The 14,775-nt window shown below is 36.4% G+C and overlaps 1 protein-coding gene and 1 long non-coding RNA gene across 12 annotated transcripts in view; one reads left to right on the plus strand and one right to left on the minus strand.

Moving 5' to 3' along the window:
* Nucleotides 1–14,775, plus strand: part of LOC120886327 (uncharacterized) — a 199,945-nt gene that overhangs the window by 54,581 nt on the left and 130,589 nt on the right. The window lies entirely within an intron of this gene.
* The window catches only part of Ctdspl2 (CTD small phosphatase like 2), an 80,278-nt gene that overhangs the window by 43,192 nt on the left and 22,311 nt on the right, over nucleotides 1–14,775 (minus strand). For all 5 annotated transcript variants that reach the window (XM_013359876.4, XM_078049686.1, XM_005316506.4 and 2 more), the window contains one exon: nucleotides 9,803–10,012. In XM_013359876.4, coding sequence (XP_013215330.1) covers nucleotides 9,803–9,988 — 186 coding nt within the window. In that variant the 5' untranslated portion in view covers nucleotides 9,989–10,012. The remainder of the gene's footprint in view (nucleotides 1–9,802; nucleotides 10,013–14,775) is intronic.

Here is a 14,775-nt window from a genome sequence, read left to right on the forward strand (position 1 = left end):
TCGATCAAAACAATATGGCATTACAAAAAAAAATAATGATGATGTCTCAGTAATCCATAATAAAATTCTTCAGTTTTACCATTTGTTATTTTACTGTATTTTAAAATGATTAATGTGAAGTCTCATATCTCAAACATAGGATTTCAATTATCAGAAAATATGTCTTTATAAAGTCTTTTAAGAACAGAACTATTGCAGCAAAGTTTAAATTACACTAAGCTCTAGTTTCCCATGAAGTAGTTTCTCAGTACAGCTGCTATAACACAAATGTTACATAGATTCTTGAAAACCCTGCACTGATACAATGATAAAGATAACAAGACTTGTGGGGGAAACAAATGTGTCTTACAGGGGATAGAATATGTTGGAGTACATTACTTAAGGCTCCTGTACATTTGTAACCACAGCACTAACAAAAACACTGATTGGGACCTTCAGCGATCACTTGGACATTACCCTCGCCCTCAGGTAGCTAAGAGTAGCTGGAATGTTACCTCAGGGTATAATTTTAAAAAATGATGAAGTGGAAACAAAGGCTTACAGGACTTGAACAGTAAAGCCTTAAGCCGGTAGGGCTTCTATTAAGATGGGCACAAAAGGAAATACACACTGCCATTTTGGAAGAGTTCTTGTACACCTCTGGGGAGAGAGCACCCAATGTAGATTATCATTTTAACTTTAATAAAGCAAAGAAAAGCAAAAATACCAGTGAAAGGGTATTTGCTTATGCAGTAGATGAACGGAAAGTTTCTTGTTTCTTGATGAATTATAAAATTCAATTCCCATTATTCAGAACCCTCTGTCTAGTTCAAAGGAGAATTATATATAAACCAACATAGTATCCATGTTATACTGATAAAGTTCTCCCATTTAACAATAGTGTATAAACTAACTGATGTTGCAGAGGTTGCATATAGTGTAACAGAACAGACTTTACTGGGTTCAACTGAGAACACATTTGAATACTTTAGCTTATATCTCTAAAAAGAATTAGAAAGTCAAGACTAAAATTCTGCAGTCTGACAGTCTTACTCTTCAGAACAATGCATTCAAATGTCTGATGATCCAATTCTGAAAGACAATTTGTAAGCCAAGCTTTTTTGAACATTCAAGTAGTCATATGTTGCATTTCAGTCAGTGATAAACTGTATATATGACAGTGGTTCCATAAGATTATAACAGCTGAGCTGATGTAGTGGTCTAACCCTTTACTTATGCATTTCTGCAAATGCCATTATAAATAAATCTACGGAGCTGCTTGTCATATAGTATAGGACATACATTTATATGTATTTATTATAGTTATTTATTATCATTTACAAGTGCATAATACTTGTAAATGATAATACATAACTATTGCTGGTTTATTTATTATGATATATTTTATCCTTTTAGAGTATATTCCTTCTACTTATAAAAAAATTACTTTTATAAAGAAAGAAAAAGGATTACTATAAAACGACATGCCCTACTGCACAAGCAGCTAGCTCTCATATTTTGTACTTACCACCCCTCTTTTTTTTTTTTTGTAGTGCTGAGTAATAGGCAAGAACTCTAGTCACTGATCTATATCCTCAGCCCCTTACCATCTCTCTTAACTTCATTAAGAAGACATGTCAAGTGACAGAAATAAAACATCCAGATTTGTGTAAGAATTCTCTTAGCATTCACATGACTAAATCGGTTCACACCACAATTCCTAGAACTACACAACCTTCTAAAAATTCAACGAGTGCCTGTATATAACTAGGGGACATACTTACTCCTTTAAGAAAAAACAGAAGGTAAAGTGGGAGAAAATAGAAATAATATACACCAGATAGAAAACAGCAGTTCCTAAAGAAGAAAACCAAAGCAAAAACATGGCAATAAAACAATTTTTTTTATTCCAACAAAAAAGATTTTGCAATTCAAAATTTTTCTCTTAGTTTTTGACAAATAAAAAAGTAAGATGTACAACATGTTTTGAAATATGCAAACAATGTGAAATGACTAAATCAAGCTAAGTAATGTATGCAGTACCTAACATACGTAAAACTTTTTTTGTGTATATATGACAGTGTATATATGACCACTGTATATAGGACAGTGATGAGAACACTTAAAATCTAATCTAAGCAATTGTCAAGAATATAATATCTGGGGCTGAGGATGTGGCTCAAGCGGTAGTGCACTCGCCTGGCATGCGTGCGGCCCGGGTTCGATCCTCAGCACCACATACCAACAAAAATGTTGTGTCCACCGAGAACTAAAAATAAATATTAAAAATTCTCTCTCTCTCTCTCCTCTCTCACTCTCTCTTTAAAAAAAAAAAAAGAAAGAATATAATATCCAGGGCTGGGGATGTGGACCAAGCGGTAGCACGCTCGGCCTGCCCAGGTTCGATCCTCAGCACCACATACAAACAAAGATGTTGTATCTGCCGAAAACTAAAAAATAAATATTAAAAAATCCTCTCTCTCTTAAAAAAAAAAAGAATATAATATCCAATGCCTGGAACAGGAACAAGTCTGCAATCCAAGTGATTTGGGAGCTGAGGCAGGAAGATCACAAGTTCAAGGCCAGCTTCAGAAACTTAATGAGACCCTGTCTCAAAATAAATTAAAAGGGCTGGGAATGTAGCTGAGGGATAAAATGCCCATACCCAGTATTACAAGGAGGATGGAGGGCAGTTTGCATTGTTATTATGGTCATTATGCTAGACAACAGAGGTCTTGAAATAACTATTCCTCCTATCTGAAATATTGTTTATAAGCCATCCTGGTGTGTATAAAGATGGGTCTCCTTGTAGGGCTTTGTGTGTATGGTACTGGGGATTGAAACCAGGAGTACTATAACACTAAGGCTCAGCCTCAGCACTGTATGTTTTAAGATGGCCTCATCAAATTGTCCCAATTTGGTCTATACACACACACACACACACACACATACATATATATACATACATACATACACACACTGGCTCAGCCTCCCAAGTAGGTGGGATTACAAGTGTGTTATTTTTATGTGGTGCTGAGGATGAACCTAGGGTCTCCCATGTGCTAACACACCTGACCTCATTGTAGCTTTGATATGTATTTCTCTAATAACTTATAACATCATACATCCTTCTATACACTTGTTAGCCTTTTTGTACACCTTCAGAGATTTCTGTTCAAGTCCTTTGTCTGTTTTTTTCAAACAGGGTTGTTTTTGCACTCTTTGACCAAAACCACAAATAAAAAAAAAAAAAGATTTCAAAGTACACATTGAAAGAGCACACTATTTACCAAAAAAAAAAAAAAAAAAATCTAAAATCAATAGAATTTAGAGAAAAATGTAAAATTTAACTCATTTATAAAGAGCAAGAAATTCAGTTATCATCAAGAATGAGAATACTTTTTGCATCAGAATAAAATGGAATAACATTGAAAATAATCTAGAGAATAAAATGTGAGCCAAGGATTTTTTTATTCAGCAAAACTGATCTGTAATCATAAAGGCAATGTTATTAACATGTACAAACAGATCTTGAACTGGGGTGGTGACAAAACTAAGAGCAACTTGGGAATTGGGTAAAGTTCAGGTGTTTGAACTTTTGGGAAACAGTTAGACCTTACGTCAAACTGTCTTCAACTTTTTTATAAGCAACATAATCCTGACCCCCCAAACTAAAAAATACTACAAATCAAGATAATTACAGATCAAAATTCTTCTTGAACACACATAAAAATCCGACATTATGTGTGTGGGGGGAGAATCTCACTGAATCAATACTAACAAACAAGCTATGGTTTCTGTTTAAAAAAACTTAATGCGCTACTCAAAATTACTCAGTGGTGGAGCCTAGCACATTCGAGACCCTGGGTTTGATCCTCAGCACCACATAAAAATAAAATAAATAAAGGAAAGGTACTGTGCCCAACTACAATTAAAAAATAAATATTAAAAAAAAAAGAATGAAGGAGGAAAATCTTAAGGCTATGACAAAACATGATAAAAACTCCTTGAAGCTGGGCACGGAGGCACATGCCTATAGTCCCAGTGACTCAGGAGGCTAAGGCAGGAGAATCAGCCTCAGCAACTTAGCAAATCCTAAGCAACTTAGTGAGACCCTGTCTCAAAATAAGAAAAATAAAAATGACTGGGGATGTAGTTCTGTGGTTAAGCTTCCCTGGCATCAGTCCCTGTTACCAAAAAAAAAAAAAAAAAAGTAAACTGGGCATGGTGATGCATGCCTGTATTGCCAACTACTTAGGAGGGAGATTAAGACAGGACAATCACAAGTTTAAAACCAGTCTTGGCAACTTAAGACTCGATCCAAAATTTAAAAATGAAAAGGGCTGGGGATGTACTTCAGTGGTAAATTGATAGACAGGTAGTGTAGCAAAGTGGAGACTGAACCCACTGGGTACCAGAAAAAGAAAACCCACATTAGTATAGGTATAAAGATGGATATAGTTCAGAATGCATTTCAGAAAGAGATCTACATATACGGCTTTTAACTTTCACAAAAGTTATCAATCTAATGTGGAAAGGCAAGTCTCAACAAATGTTGCTTAATTATAAACCTACTTTTCCTTCCCCATTTATTAATTAACTTACTTATCTATGTATTTATTACAGTCCCAAGGGTTACTTCATTTTAGAGGATACTGTCCAAGCCCTAGAATGAGACATTTCTTCAAGAAGCCTGAAACCTTAGTTCTTTTTACTGAAGTATACTAGAAACCTAAAACAAGGTGCTAGTTTCGTACAGTTCAGGGCTATTTTGTGTATGGGGAAGAAGAAGAATGAATTTTAAAATAAAATTGTTTCTTCTATTAAACTAGTCACCTGAGCTTATTTTTCTTCATTCCATAATTAGTAAATTAATCCAGTTATTAAAAAATCCCTCTGTTGGGGCTGGGGATGTGGCTAAAGCGGTAATGCGCTCGCCTGGCATGCGCAGGGCACTGGGTTCAATCCTTAGCTCCACATAAAATAAAGATGTTGTGTCCACCGAAAACTGAAAAATAAATATTAAAAAAAAATTCTCTCTCTCTCTCAAAAAAAAAAAAAAAAAATCCCTGTTGCTGGGCTCAGTGGTAAATGCCTGTAATCCCAGCAGCTCAGGAGGCTAAGGCAAAAGGATACCAAGTTCAAAGCCAGCCTCAGCAACTTAGTGAGGCACTTATCAACTCAGCAAGACCCTTTCTCTAAATTAAAAAAAAAAAAAAAATTTTTTTTAAGGGGGTTGGGGATGTAGCTCAGTGGTTAAGTGCCCCTGGTTCAATTCCTGGTAAAGAGGGAAAATACATCTGTTAAAAAAAAGAGAGAGAGAGAGAGAATTGCTTACAAGAACAAGTAGTGGGGCTGGGGTTGTGGCTCAGTGGTAAAGCGTTTGCCTTGCATGTGTGAGGCACTGGGTTCGATCCTCAGCAACACATAACAATAAATAAACAAAATAAAGGCATTGTGTCCATCTATAACTAAAATAAATAAATATATAGATAGATATATGAACAAGTTGAATTTATTTTGGGTACTAAGAAGGAAAACCAAATAAAACTATGATGTTTGGCAATATATAGGTTAAGGAGTAAGAACATAAGTTTTCACCTAATCTTTGCTCCATAAAGAAAAATACACTTCTGGCTTTTTGTTTGTTTGGCACAAGGGACTGAAACCAAGGGCACTTAACCACTAAGCCACATCCCCAGCCCTTTTTATTTTTTGTTTTGGGATGGGGCCTCACTAAGTTGCTGAGGCTGGCTTTGAACATGTGGTCCTCCTGCCATAGCCTCCAGAGATGCTGGGATTACAGGCTTGCACCACCATGCCTTGTCCTACACTTCTGATCTTTAAGATACGTAGTATGTGATATACAGCCACTACAAACTAATATATACGCCTTATATCCATAAATGAACAACACCTCTTGTTTAGATTACCTGAATACTCTCATAGCTAATTTATGGCCAAGTTAGAACTAGAATACAGATATAAACTAATTGACAATATAAAAAGAGGAAAAGACCAAGAACACCAATAGCTATGTGATCCTAGAAATCATAATAAAGAACAACAAATAAAGTGGGCTAATAACATAGGTAAGCAAGTTTCTAAAAGATTCACCAGAGGCATAAAAGCAAAGTAAAATATCTCAGAAAGGAACACAGCTCAAAAGAGAAAGCAAAGAAGTTTGTCTATATTTCAAGTCTACTCACATAGCTGTGAAAATCCAAAAGGAAAGAAAAAAGAATGGTGCATGGTTATAATTCCGGCAACTCAGGAGGCTGAGGTAGGAGTAGTGCAAGTTTAAGACCAACCTCAGCAACTTAGCAAGATCCTAAGTAATTTAACAAGACCCTATCTCAAAATAAAAAAATAAAATAAAAGGGGGTTGGGGGTGTGGCTCGGTGGTTAAGTGCCTCTGGATTTAATTCCCAGTACTGAAAAACAAATGAACAAAAAAATAAAAGAAGAAGAAAAAGGAATGGTACCAAGAAAATAAAAGTAGCAGCATAGGAAATTGTCTCACTTTGGGTTTCAAAGGGACACTTGTAGAAATAAGAGCAGTAGTCCATCATCTAGAGAGAAAGACTAAGGGAGTAGTAAATGGTGATATAGGTACAAAATACTACATGAAAAACTTCCTATAAAAAATTAGGTTCAGGGCTGGGGATGTGGCTCAAGCAGTAGCGTGCTCGCCTGGCAAGCGTGCGGCCCGGGTTTGATCCTCAGCACCACATACAAAGATGTTGTGTCCGCCGAAAACAAAAAAATAAATAAATAAATATTTTTTTTAAAATTAGGTTCAATTTTGAGCTGATAACAATATAAATAAATGACAAAGTGGGCAGCACAAGAAGACCCAACTTTTATTTACCTACACACCAAGAATGATCTTCACACTAGAAATTTACTATCTTTACATAAATTAGATTTTTTGTATTATAAATACAATAGCTACTTTCAGACAGAATGATGAAAAAAAGGTACAGGTTTTTAAAATACTATATATTGAATATTATATAGGGGATTGAATCCAGGGATGCTTTACCACTGAGCTACACCCCCTACATCCCAATTCTTTTTATTTTTCACTTTGAAAAAAAGATCTCACTAAGATGCTGAGACTGGCCTTAAACTCAAGATCTTCCTGCCTCAGCCTCCCAAATCATGGGATTGTAGGTATATACCACTACCCCTGGCTTTAATTTCTTTAATCTGGAACAAGGTATCTCCAAGTTGCCTAGGCTCGCCTTTAACTTGGGATCCTCCTGCCTTAGCCTACAGAGTTGCTGGAATTATAGGCATACCCCACCCTTGCCCAGCTCCTCCATAATATTTTAAAGCAATGGATATACTATATGTTTGTTTATATATGATAGGCTCTTTGCAGCACAACAAACAATTGTAATATCTCCCCTACTGCCAAGAATCAATTTTCACTCACCCAGCGGTAATCTGCTGCCCCCCCTCCATCTAAGAAATACAGGCTATAGAAAATGGAAGGATCCTTCTGCCTTTGAAGTCTCTTATCTCCTTATCTTGGCAACTAAAATGGAGGTCCTGGGTTTTTGTTTTTAATTTTTTGTAGTTGCAGATGGACAGAATGCCTTTATTTTTGTTTATTTTTATGTGGTGCTAGGGATCAAACCCAGTGCCTCACACATGCCACGCAAATGCTCTGTTGCTGAGCTACAGCCCCAGCTCGAGGTTCTAGGTTTTTTAAAACTATACTTTCATTTTTCCTCCATTATGCATCCTCTTCTAACACACTGTTAAACAAACCCTGGGTCACTGAATCATCTCTCCAATATCTTCCCTGGCAGCAACTGGAGGTAGAACTAGTTAATGCAAAATAGGGAGGTTCCTAACCAGAGACTGGTGGCACTTGACCCTTCTCCCTAACAAATGTGAATTGCCTGCCAAGGCTAGGTACACAGCAGGTGCTCAATTAAATTGCAATTGTATAAATATCCTCCTAAGCCATAAGATTCTAAGTTTAGGGGTGGAGGGCAGGTGTTGGTGGTGGTAGTGGTAGAAAAACTGGGAGACTCCCTGAGCTGGGAGAGTCATGTACGCTTGGCAAAGATTAGGGAAAGCTGTGCATGGTTTTGTCCAGACCTGGTTATTAAAAGTAACTCTGAAAAATAAGCAAACAAATAAAATACTAGTACTGTCACTTAACTGGAGGTGCAGTAATGCATAATACTTAATATACGCTCTAAAACAGGGCTAATTAGCTTCCAGCATTGCCACCTAAAGCTAAATGTTATTTGAAACTAACAAAAGAAAGTGTCAGAAAGACAAAACTTTTACAATAAAACAAAAATAAAAATCTTATACAAACATAGACTATAAATCTTATCCAATGGTTTAGTTATTATGCTCCATTAATTCTATTACAACAAAATCTACCACTATGAATAAGTCAACACAGTATTTATTTTCTATTGCTCAAAATAAGCAGCTTACGTTATAATAATTTTTTTTTGAGTGGGGGGTGAGGCAAAGATTAAACCCAGGGATGTTTAAACACTGAACCATCTTCCCAGCCTTTCTAATTTTTCATTTTGAGACAGGGTCTTGCTAAGGCTTAGGGCATTGATAAACAGCTGTCCTCAAACTCGTAATCCTCCTGCCTCAGCCTCCAGAGTCACTGGGATTACAGATGCGTGCCATCCACACCCAGTTCATAATAAAACATACATCATACAAATTTAATTGTACCAAGAAAGAACACAAAAGTAGCATGTAATCTATATATAATGAATAACACTGTACCTTTATTATACATTAAAGTTTGTCAAACTGCTTTTCAACCTTGTTGTAAAATCTAATCTGAAAATAGTAGTGATTGATTGATTGATATTGAGGATTGAACTGAGGGATGCTCTACCACTAAGCTCTCTTTTTTGTTTTTTATTTTGAGATAGTGTCTCATTAAACTTCTGAGGCTGGCCTTGGATTTGCAATCCTCCTGCCTCAGCCTCCTGAGTGACTGGAATTACTGGTATGCGCCACTGCATCCCAACTAACCTAAAATAATGCTAAAACAAAGTAGTTACTATTACTCCCATATTACTATCCTCCTGAAACCCAGAAGGAAAAATGACTCTCCTTAGGTCACTCAAATTGGCCTACGATATGAATCTGAAGCATGACTTTGGGTTTGTTTCCATTCTTTTTAAAAAAATAATTTTGTCTTCAATGAAGTAATACATTTCCATTGTGCAAATGTTAGAATTCAGGTAGATAAATCATTTTCCTAATTAGTGAATAATATTAACAAGAAACTTACTATTCTCTGAAATGAAAGACAATGGAAGTAAAGGAAATAATTTAAGCCAGGCACAGTGAAATAGGCCTGTAATCCCAGCTACTGGGGAGGCTAAGGCAGGAGGATTATAAATTCAAGGCTGCCCTGGCCAATTTAGCCAGACCCTGCCTCAACATAAAAAAATGAGGGCTGGAGATGTAACTCAGTAGTAGAGCACCCCCTGGATTCAATCTCCAACTGAGAGGTGCAGAAGAGAAAGATAAAAACTACAGGAAGAAGAAGGGAAGAGAGAAAGACAAGAATACGGAAATTTTTTCTTTTGTTTCCCATAATGCCAAAGGCAAAGTGGGTGACTAGATGAATGGACTAAATAATGTTCATCTTCAACTTCCATTAAATATTTTGTATGTGATAATCTAGGTAAAATAATACTAAAATGCAGATATCCCCTTAAAACAGACTCAATCAGTATCAATATCTCATTTATATATGCTTAGAGGAACAACCTAAACATCACCTCTTTTTAATGTAAGTATAAGGCAAAACCATTACCTTGGGTGTGCTTCCTTTAATGAATTTTTTAATAGAAGACAATAGGCCGGTTTCATTCTTCGGTGGTTTTTCTCCTCCTGATGGCAGCCCATCATCAACCTCTGAATATTTCCTTTTTGCTCTGGCAGTGCGTTGTGTTTGGATTTGATTTGACTGCTGAGAAGCTTTCCGTGTTCTCAGCCTCATCTTTTATGGGTGCCACATGTAAAACTATAAGAAAAATAATAACAAAGGTTATTAAAATTAAAACCTAGTATATGCAAATGTGCCCAACTTACATAATAAAAATCTCTTGATTTAAAATAAATTAATAAAATAAAGTCCAGTTCTCTAAACAGATTTAATCATTATGCTACCTCTGCTCATGCCAAGATTGCCATTTGTTTAATCATTCATTTATTCTACAAATATTTATTGAGCACTTAACCACATTTGAAGCACTGGGCTAGGTAAACACCGATAAGGTAATGAGCTAGGTAGAGAAGAGTTTGCCTTTCTTAACTTACAATGCAATGGGAAAACCATTATTCAATGAATGAGTTAATTCCATGAACACAATTCCAATAATCAATAATTATACAAGTATAAATAGGAGCAGATGGATCATTTTGAGATTCTAATCTTAACACATATAACAATAGTTTAAAAACGATGTTCATGAGCTAGGGATGTGGCTCAGTTGCAGAGTACTTGCCTAGCACTGATTGAGGCCCTGGGTTTAATCCCCAACACAACAACAAAAATGCCTAATACCAGCAACCTGGAAATCTGAGGCAGGAGGATGCCAAGTTCAAGGCCAGCATGAACAATGTGGTTAAGAACCTGTTTCAAAGTAAAAAAAAATAAAAAGTGTTGAGGATATAACAGCTTAATGTTGAGCATACCTGGGTTCAACCCCCAGTACCACCACTACCCACTAAAAAAAGGGCAACCCCTATCAAATCTCTTCTCACCTTGGAGGAGCTCTGTCTCTCTTATTCTCATTTGAATAAATGCTACACTCTTTTATGCTTACTTGCTCTCATCTATCGATTTCATTCTTCAAACTCACAAGATAAGAACCTGGAAAGAAGGCATTGGCAGGCAATTGGGTCTGCTGCCAAACTACAGCAGCAGAGGCTATCAAGCTATAAATGGCCATACAAACAGAATTCAAAATGAAATCCCCATCTACTGGGGAACCTTAGCTAGGCTCTGTAGGACCCTGACTGCTGTACCCTTTCATCTCCCTTTTTCAGTTTGAAGAAGCAACAGCACCATCACCCCTTTTCCTTAAGGAAATTAGGGATCCTCCTTCAGAGGCGGGGAAAGAATAGGATAGGATAGACAGACAGATAGTAAAAGAAATAGGCCCCATAATAGCTTCTCGAAATGTAAAGGCCACTCCGTAAGATTAATTTGTAGAAACATCCCAAATATTCCAGCAAACTCCTTTGTCCCAGGGCAATGGAAAAAGGAAGGCTAAACAGACCTGAGTGAAAACTACAGACTCAAGCTAAACAAAGAGAATAGTGCAGGCTGAACCAATAGCATTGACACTTTTCCAATACTTGATTAGCACAGACATTGATCCATATCCCTACCAAGACTAGTTAAGTGAATTAGTGGCAACCACTATAAGGTCAGGTTTCCTCTCACCCTGCAGGAGTTCTGTCTCTTTTCTTCTTACTTGAATAAATTCTACCCTTTTACAAAGAAGGGAAAGAAGAGGAGGAGAAGGAAGAGGACACATAAGGCTCTCTATTTGGTCACTTTCATTTTACAGATAGAAAACCAACGGTTGGCAAAACTGGCAAGACACTTAGAAAAACAGTTAAGGACACACCCTTGAATTACAATCTGTGAAACAGAACATGAAGACTAAAACTAAGTATTAAGAAATGTGCCAGACCTGGGCAAGATGGTGCATGCCTGTAATCCCTGTGGCTTGGGAGGCTGAGACAGGAGGATCATGAGTTCAAACTCAGTAAGACTTTTCTCTAAATAAAATACAAAATAGGGCTGGGGTTGTGGCTCAGTGGTAGAGTGCTTGCCTAACGCAGGTGAGAAACTGGGTTCGATCCTCAGCACCATATAAAAATAAATAAATAAATAAAAATAAAGGAATTATGTCCACCTACAACTGAAAAAATATTTTTTAAAAATCGAACAGGTATTCACCAGAATGAAAGACAAGAACCCTTAAAAAAGGAAGCTGAAGTGTGGAATGTAGGTTGTAAATAGTGTTAAATAGGTTAAGTAGGTTTAACAGCAGTTAAACCATTAGGAATTTTCAAAACTAACCACATTTTTTTTTTTTTAACACAAGACTGAGAATTTCTCCCAGAGCCCTACCACATGCCAGGCAACAGCTCTGAATGAGCTACACAACCACCCCATTTTTAAATTTTGAGAGTTGCTCTTGATAAACTGCCCAGGCTAGTTTCATTTGTGTGTGTGTGTAGGAGTGGGGGATACAGGGGCACTGTATCACTGGGCTACATCACCAGCCCCCTTTTTAAAAACAGGGTCTCAAAAGAACAGGTCTTTTTGTGAAGCTAGTAGCAAACTTGCTATCCTCCTGCTCAGTATCCCAAGTAGCTGGAATTAAAAGTACATGCTCCTATATGCAGCTAAGAAAATACTTTTCAATGGCACATGGAATCCTTACCATAATAGGCAACATGCTGAGTCTTGAAATTTATCAAGACTAGGCTCTTATTTAAATTAAAAAAAAAAAAAATTCTCAAAGGCTGGGGTTCAATCCCCAGCACAGCAAAAACAAACCAAACAAAAAACTGTTCTCTGACCACAATCATAAATCAAATTATAAATCAACAACAATAACAAAAAACAAACCTGAAAGTATCAAATACTTGGAAATTTTAAAATATATAGCCAAAGATGATGTTGTGCACCTGTAATCTCAGCTGTTTAGAAGGCAGGAGAATCACAAATTCAAGGCCAACCTAAACTACTTGGCAAGACCCTGTCTCAAAATAAAAAGGTCTTATAGCACATATCTGTAATCCCAGCAACTCAGGAGGCTGAGGCAATAGAATTGCAAATTTGAAGCTAGTCTAATCAACTTAGACCTTATCTCAAAATAACAAATTTTTTTTAAAAAGAGCTCAAAATACAGCTCAGAGGCAAAATACTCATGGATTCAATCCTAACTAGCACGTGCACGTATGCTCACACACAAATGTCAATCAATATCATGTGATATTAAGTGAATAAAGGAAAATATCCACATGATCATCTATACTGAAGCAGAAAAAGTGTTTGTTCAAACTTTTCATGATAAAAACAATTTCAACAAATGAAAAAAAAAGGAACTTCCTCAACCTGATAAAAATCTATGTAATCACACATGGTCAAAAACTCAATGCTCTACTTGCAAGATAAAAAAAAACAAAACAAAACAAAAAAAACAAAGACATCCACTTTTATCACCCCTACTCAACATTTTTTTTGGGGGGGGGGATCCCAGGGATTGAACTCAGGGGCACTCAACCACTGAGCCACATTCCTAGCCCTATTTGCATTTTATTTAGAGACAGGATCTCACTGAGTTGCTTAGCACCTTGCCATTGCTGAGAAAACTGGGTTTGAACTCATGACCCTTCTGCCTCAGCCTTCAGAACCACTGGGATCACAGGCATGCAACACCTCACCCAGCTCTACTTAATATTTTACTGGAGGTTTAACCAAGCAATTATATGCATGCATGTGCACACACAAATTTATGTTAGAACAAAAAGTAAAACTCTCTCTTTATAGATGATGTGATCTTGCACAAAGAATAACAATTAAGGAAAAAAAGAATGAACTACTAATAAAAATGAAAAATTTTATGACCATCAAAAGACACCATTAGGAAAATCAAAAGGCAAACTGGCAGAATATTCACAAAATACATATTTCACAAAGAACTTCTATCTAGAACACAGAGACATCCAAAAACACAATACACAGGACAAAAAAGTCAACTGAATGGGGGAAAAAAGGGCAAAAACTTTGAGAAGACACTCCATTAAAAACTAGATGACTGAGCTGGGCATGGTAGCACATGCCTGTAATCCCAGCTACTCAGGAACCTGAAGCAGAAGGATCACTTGTTCAAGGACAGCCTGGGCAACTAAATGAGGCCTTAAGAAACATAATGAGACCACAACTCAAAAAATAAAAGAGGCTAGGAATGCAACTCAGTGGTAAAGCATCTTTGGGTTCAATCCCCAGCATCACCAAAGAAGAAAAAAAATATATAAGTTAAAACCACAAAAGACATACAAATTCACGTCTACTAAAATGGCATATATTAAAAAGATTGACAAAAGTAGTAAAGGCCATGAACAATGAGATTGCTCATATTCTTTTGGTAGGAATATAAGTTTTTTGGCAAAGTTCAGTTATTCCTAATATATACACATTTAACTCTTTGATTCAGTAATCTCACTTCCAAGGTTTTTGAGAGTTCTTGCTTGTTTTAACATACTGGGAATTGAATCCAGGATCTCCAATATGGTAGGTAAGTGCTCTACCACTAAATTACATCCCAAACCTTTTTTAAAAATTTTATTTTGAGACAGAATCTCTCTATTTTGCCCAGGCTGGCCTCCAATTTGTGATCCTCTTACCTGAACCTTCCAGGCAGATGAAAGACTGTAATTGTGCACTATTGTGCCTGCCTCACTTCTAAGTTTTTATCCAAGAAAAATATAAACATGTCCACAATATACTTTTTTTAAAAGTACATCTTTTTAAAATATATTTTATTTATTTATTTGTTTATTATGTGATGCTGAAAATCGAACCCAGTACCTCCATACATGCTAGGCAAGTGCTAAGCTACAGCCCCAGCCCAAGAATATGAAAATTTCTTATTTCAAATGGACTTATTAAAGCCCTTTTTTTGATTATAAAATTAACTGTTTAAAAACTTTAATAGCACATTAAAACAAAAAAGATTACATAATTCCTCAACCCAGAGA

This window comes from Ictidomys tridecemlineatus, chromosome 5 (genome assembly GCF_052094955.1).
Source record: "Ictidomys tridecemlineatus isolate mIctTri1 chromosome 5, mIctTri1.hap1, whole genome shotgun sequence".
NCBI lineage: Eukaryota > Metazoa > Chordata > Mammalia > Rodentia > Sciuridae > Ictidomys > Ictidomys tridecemlineatus.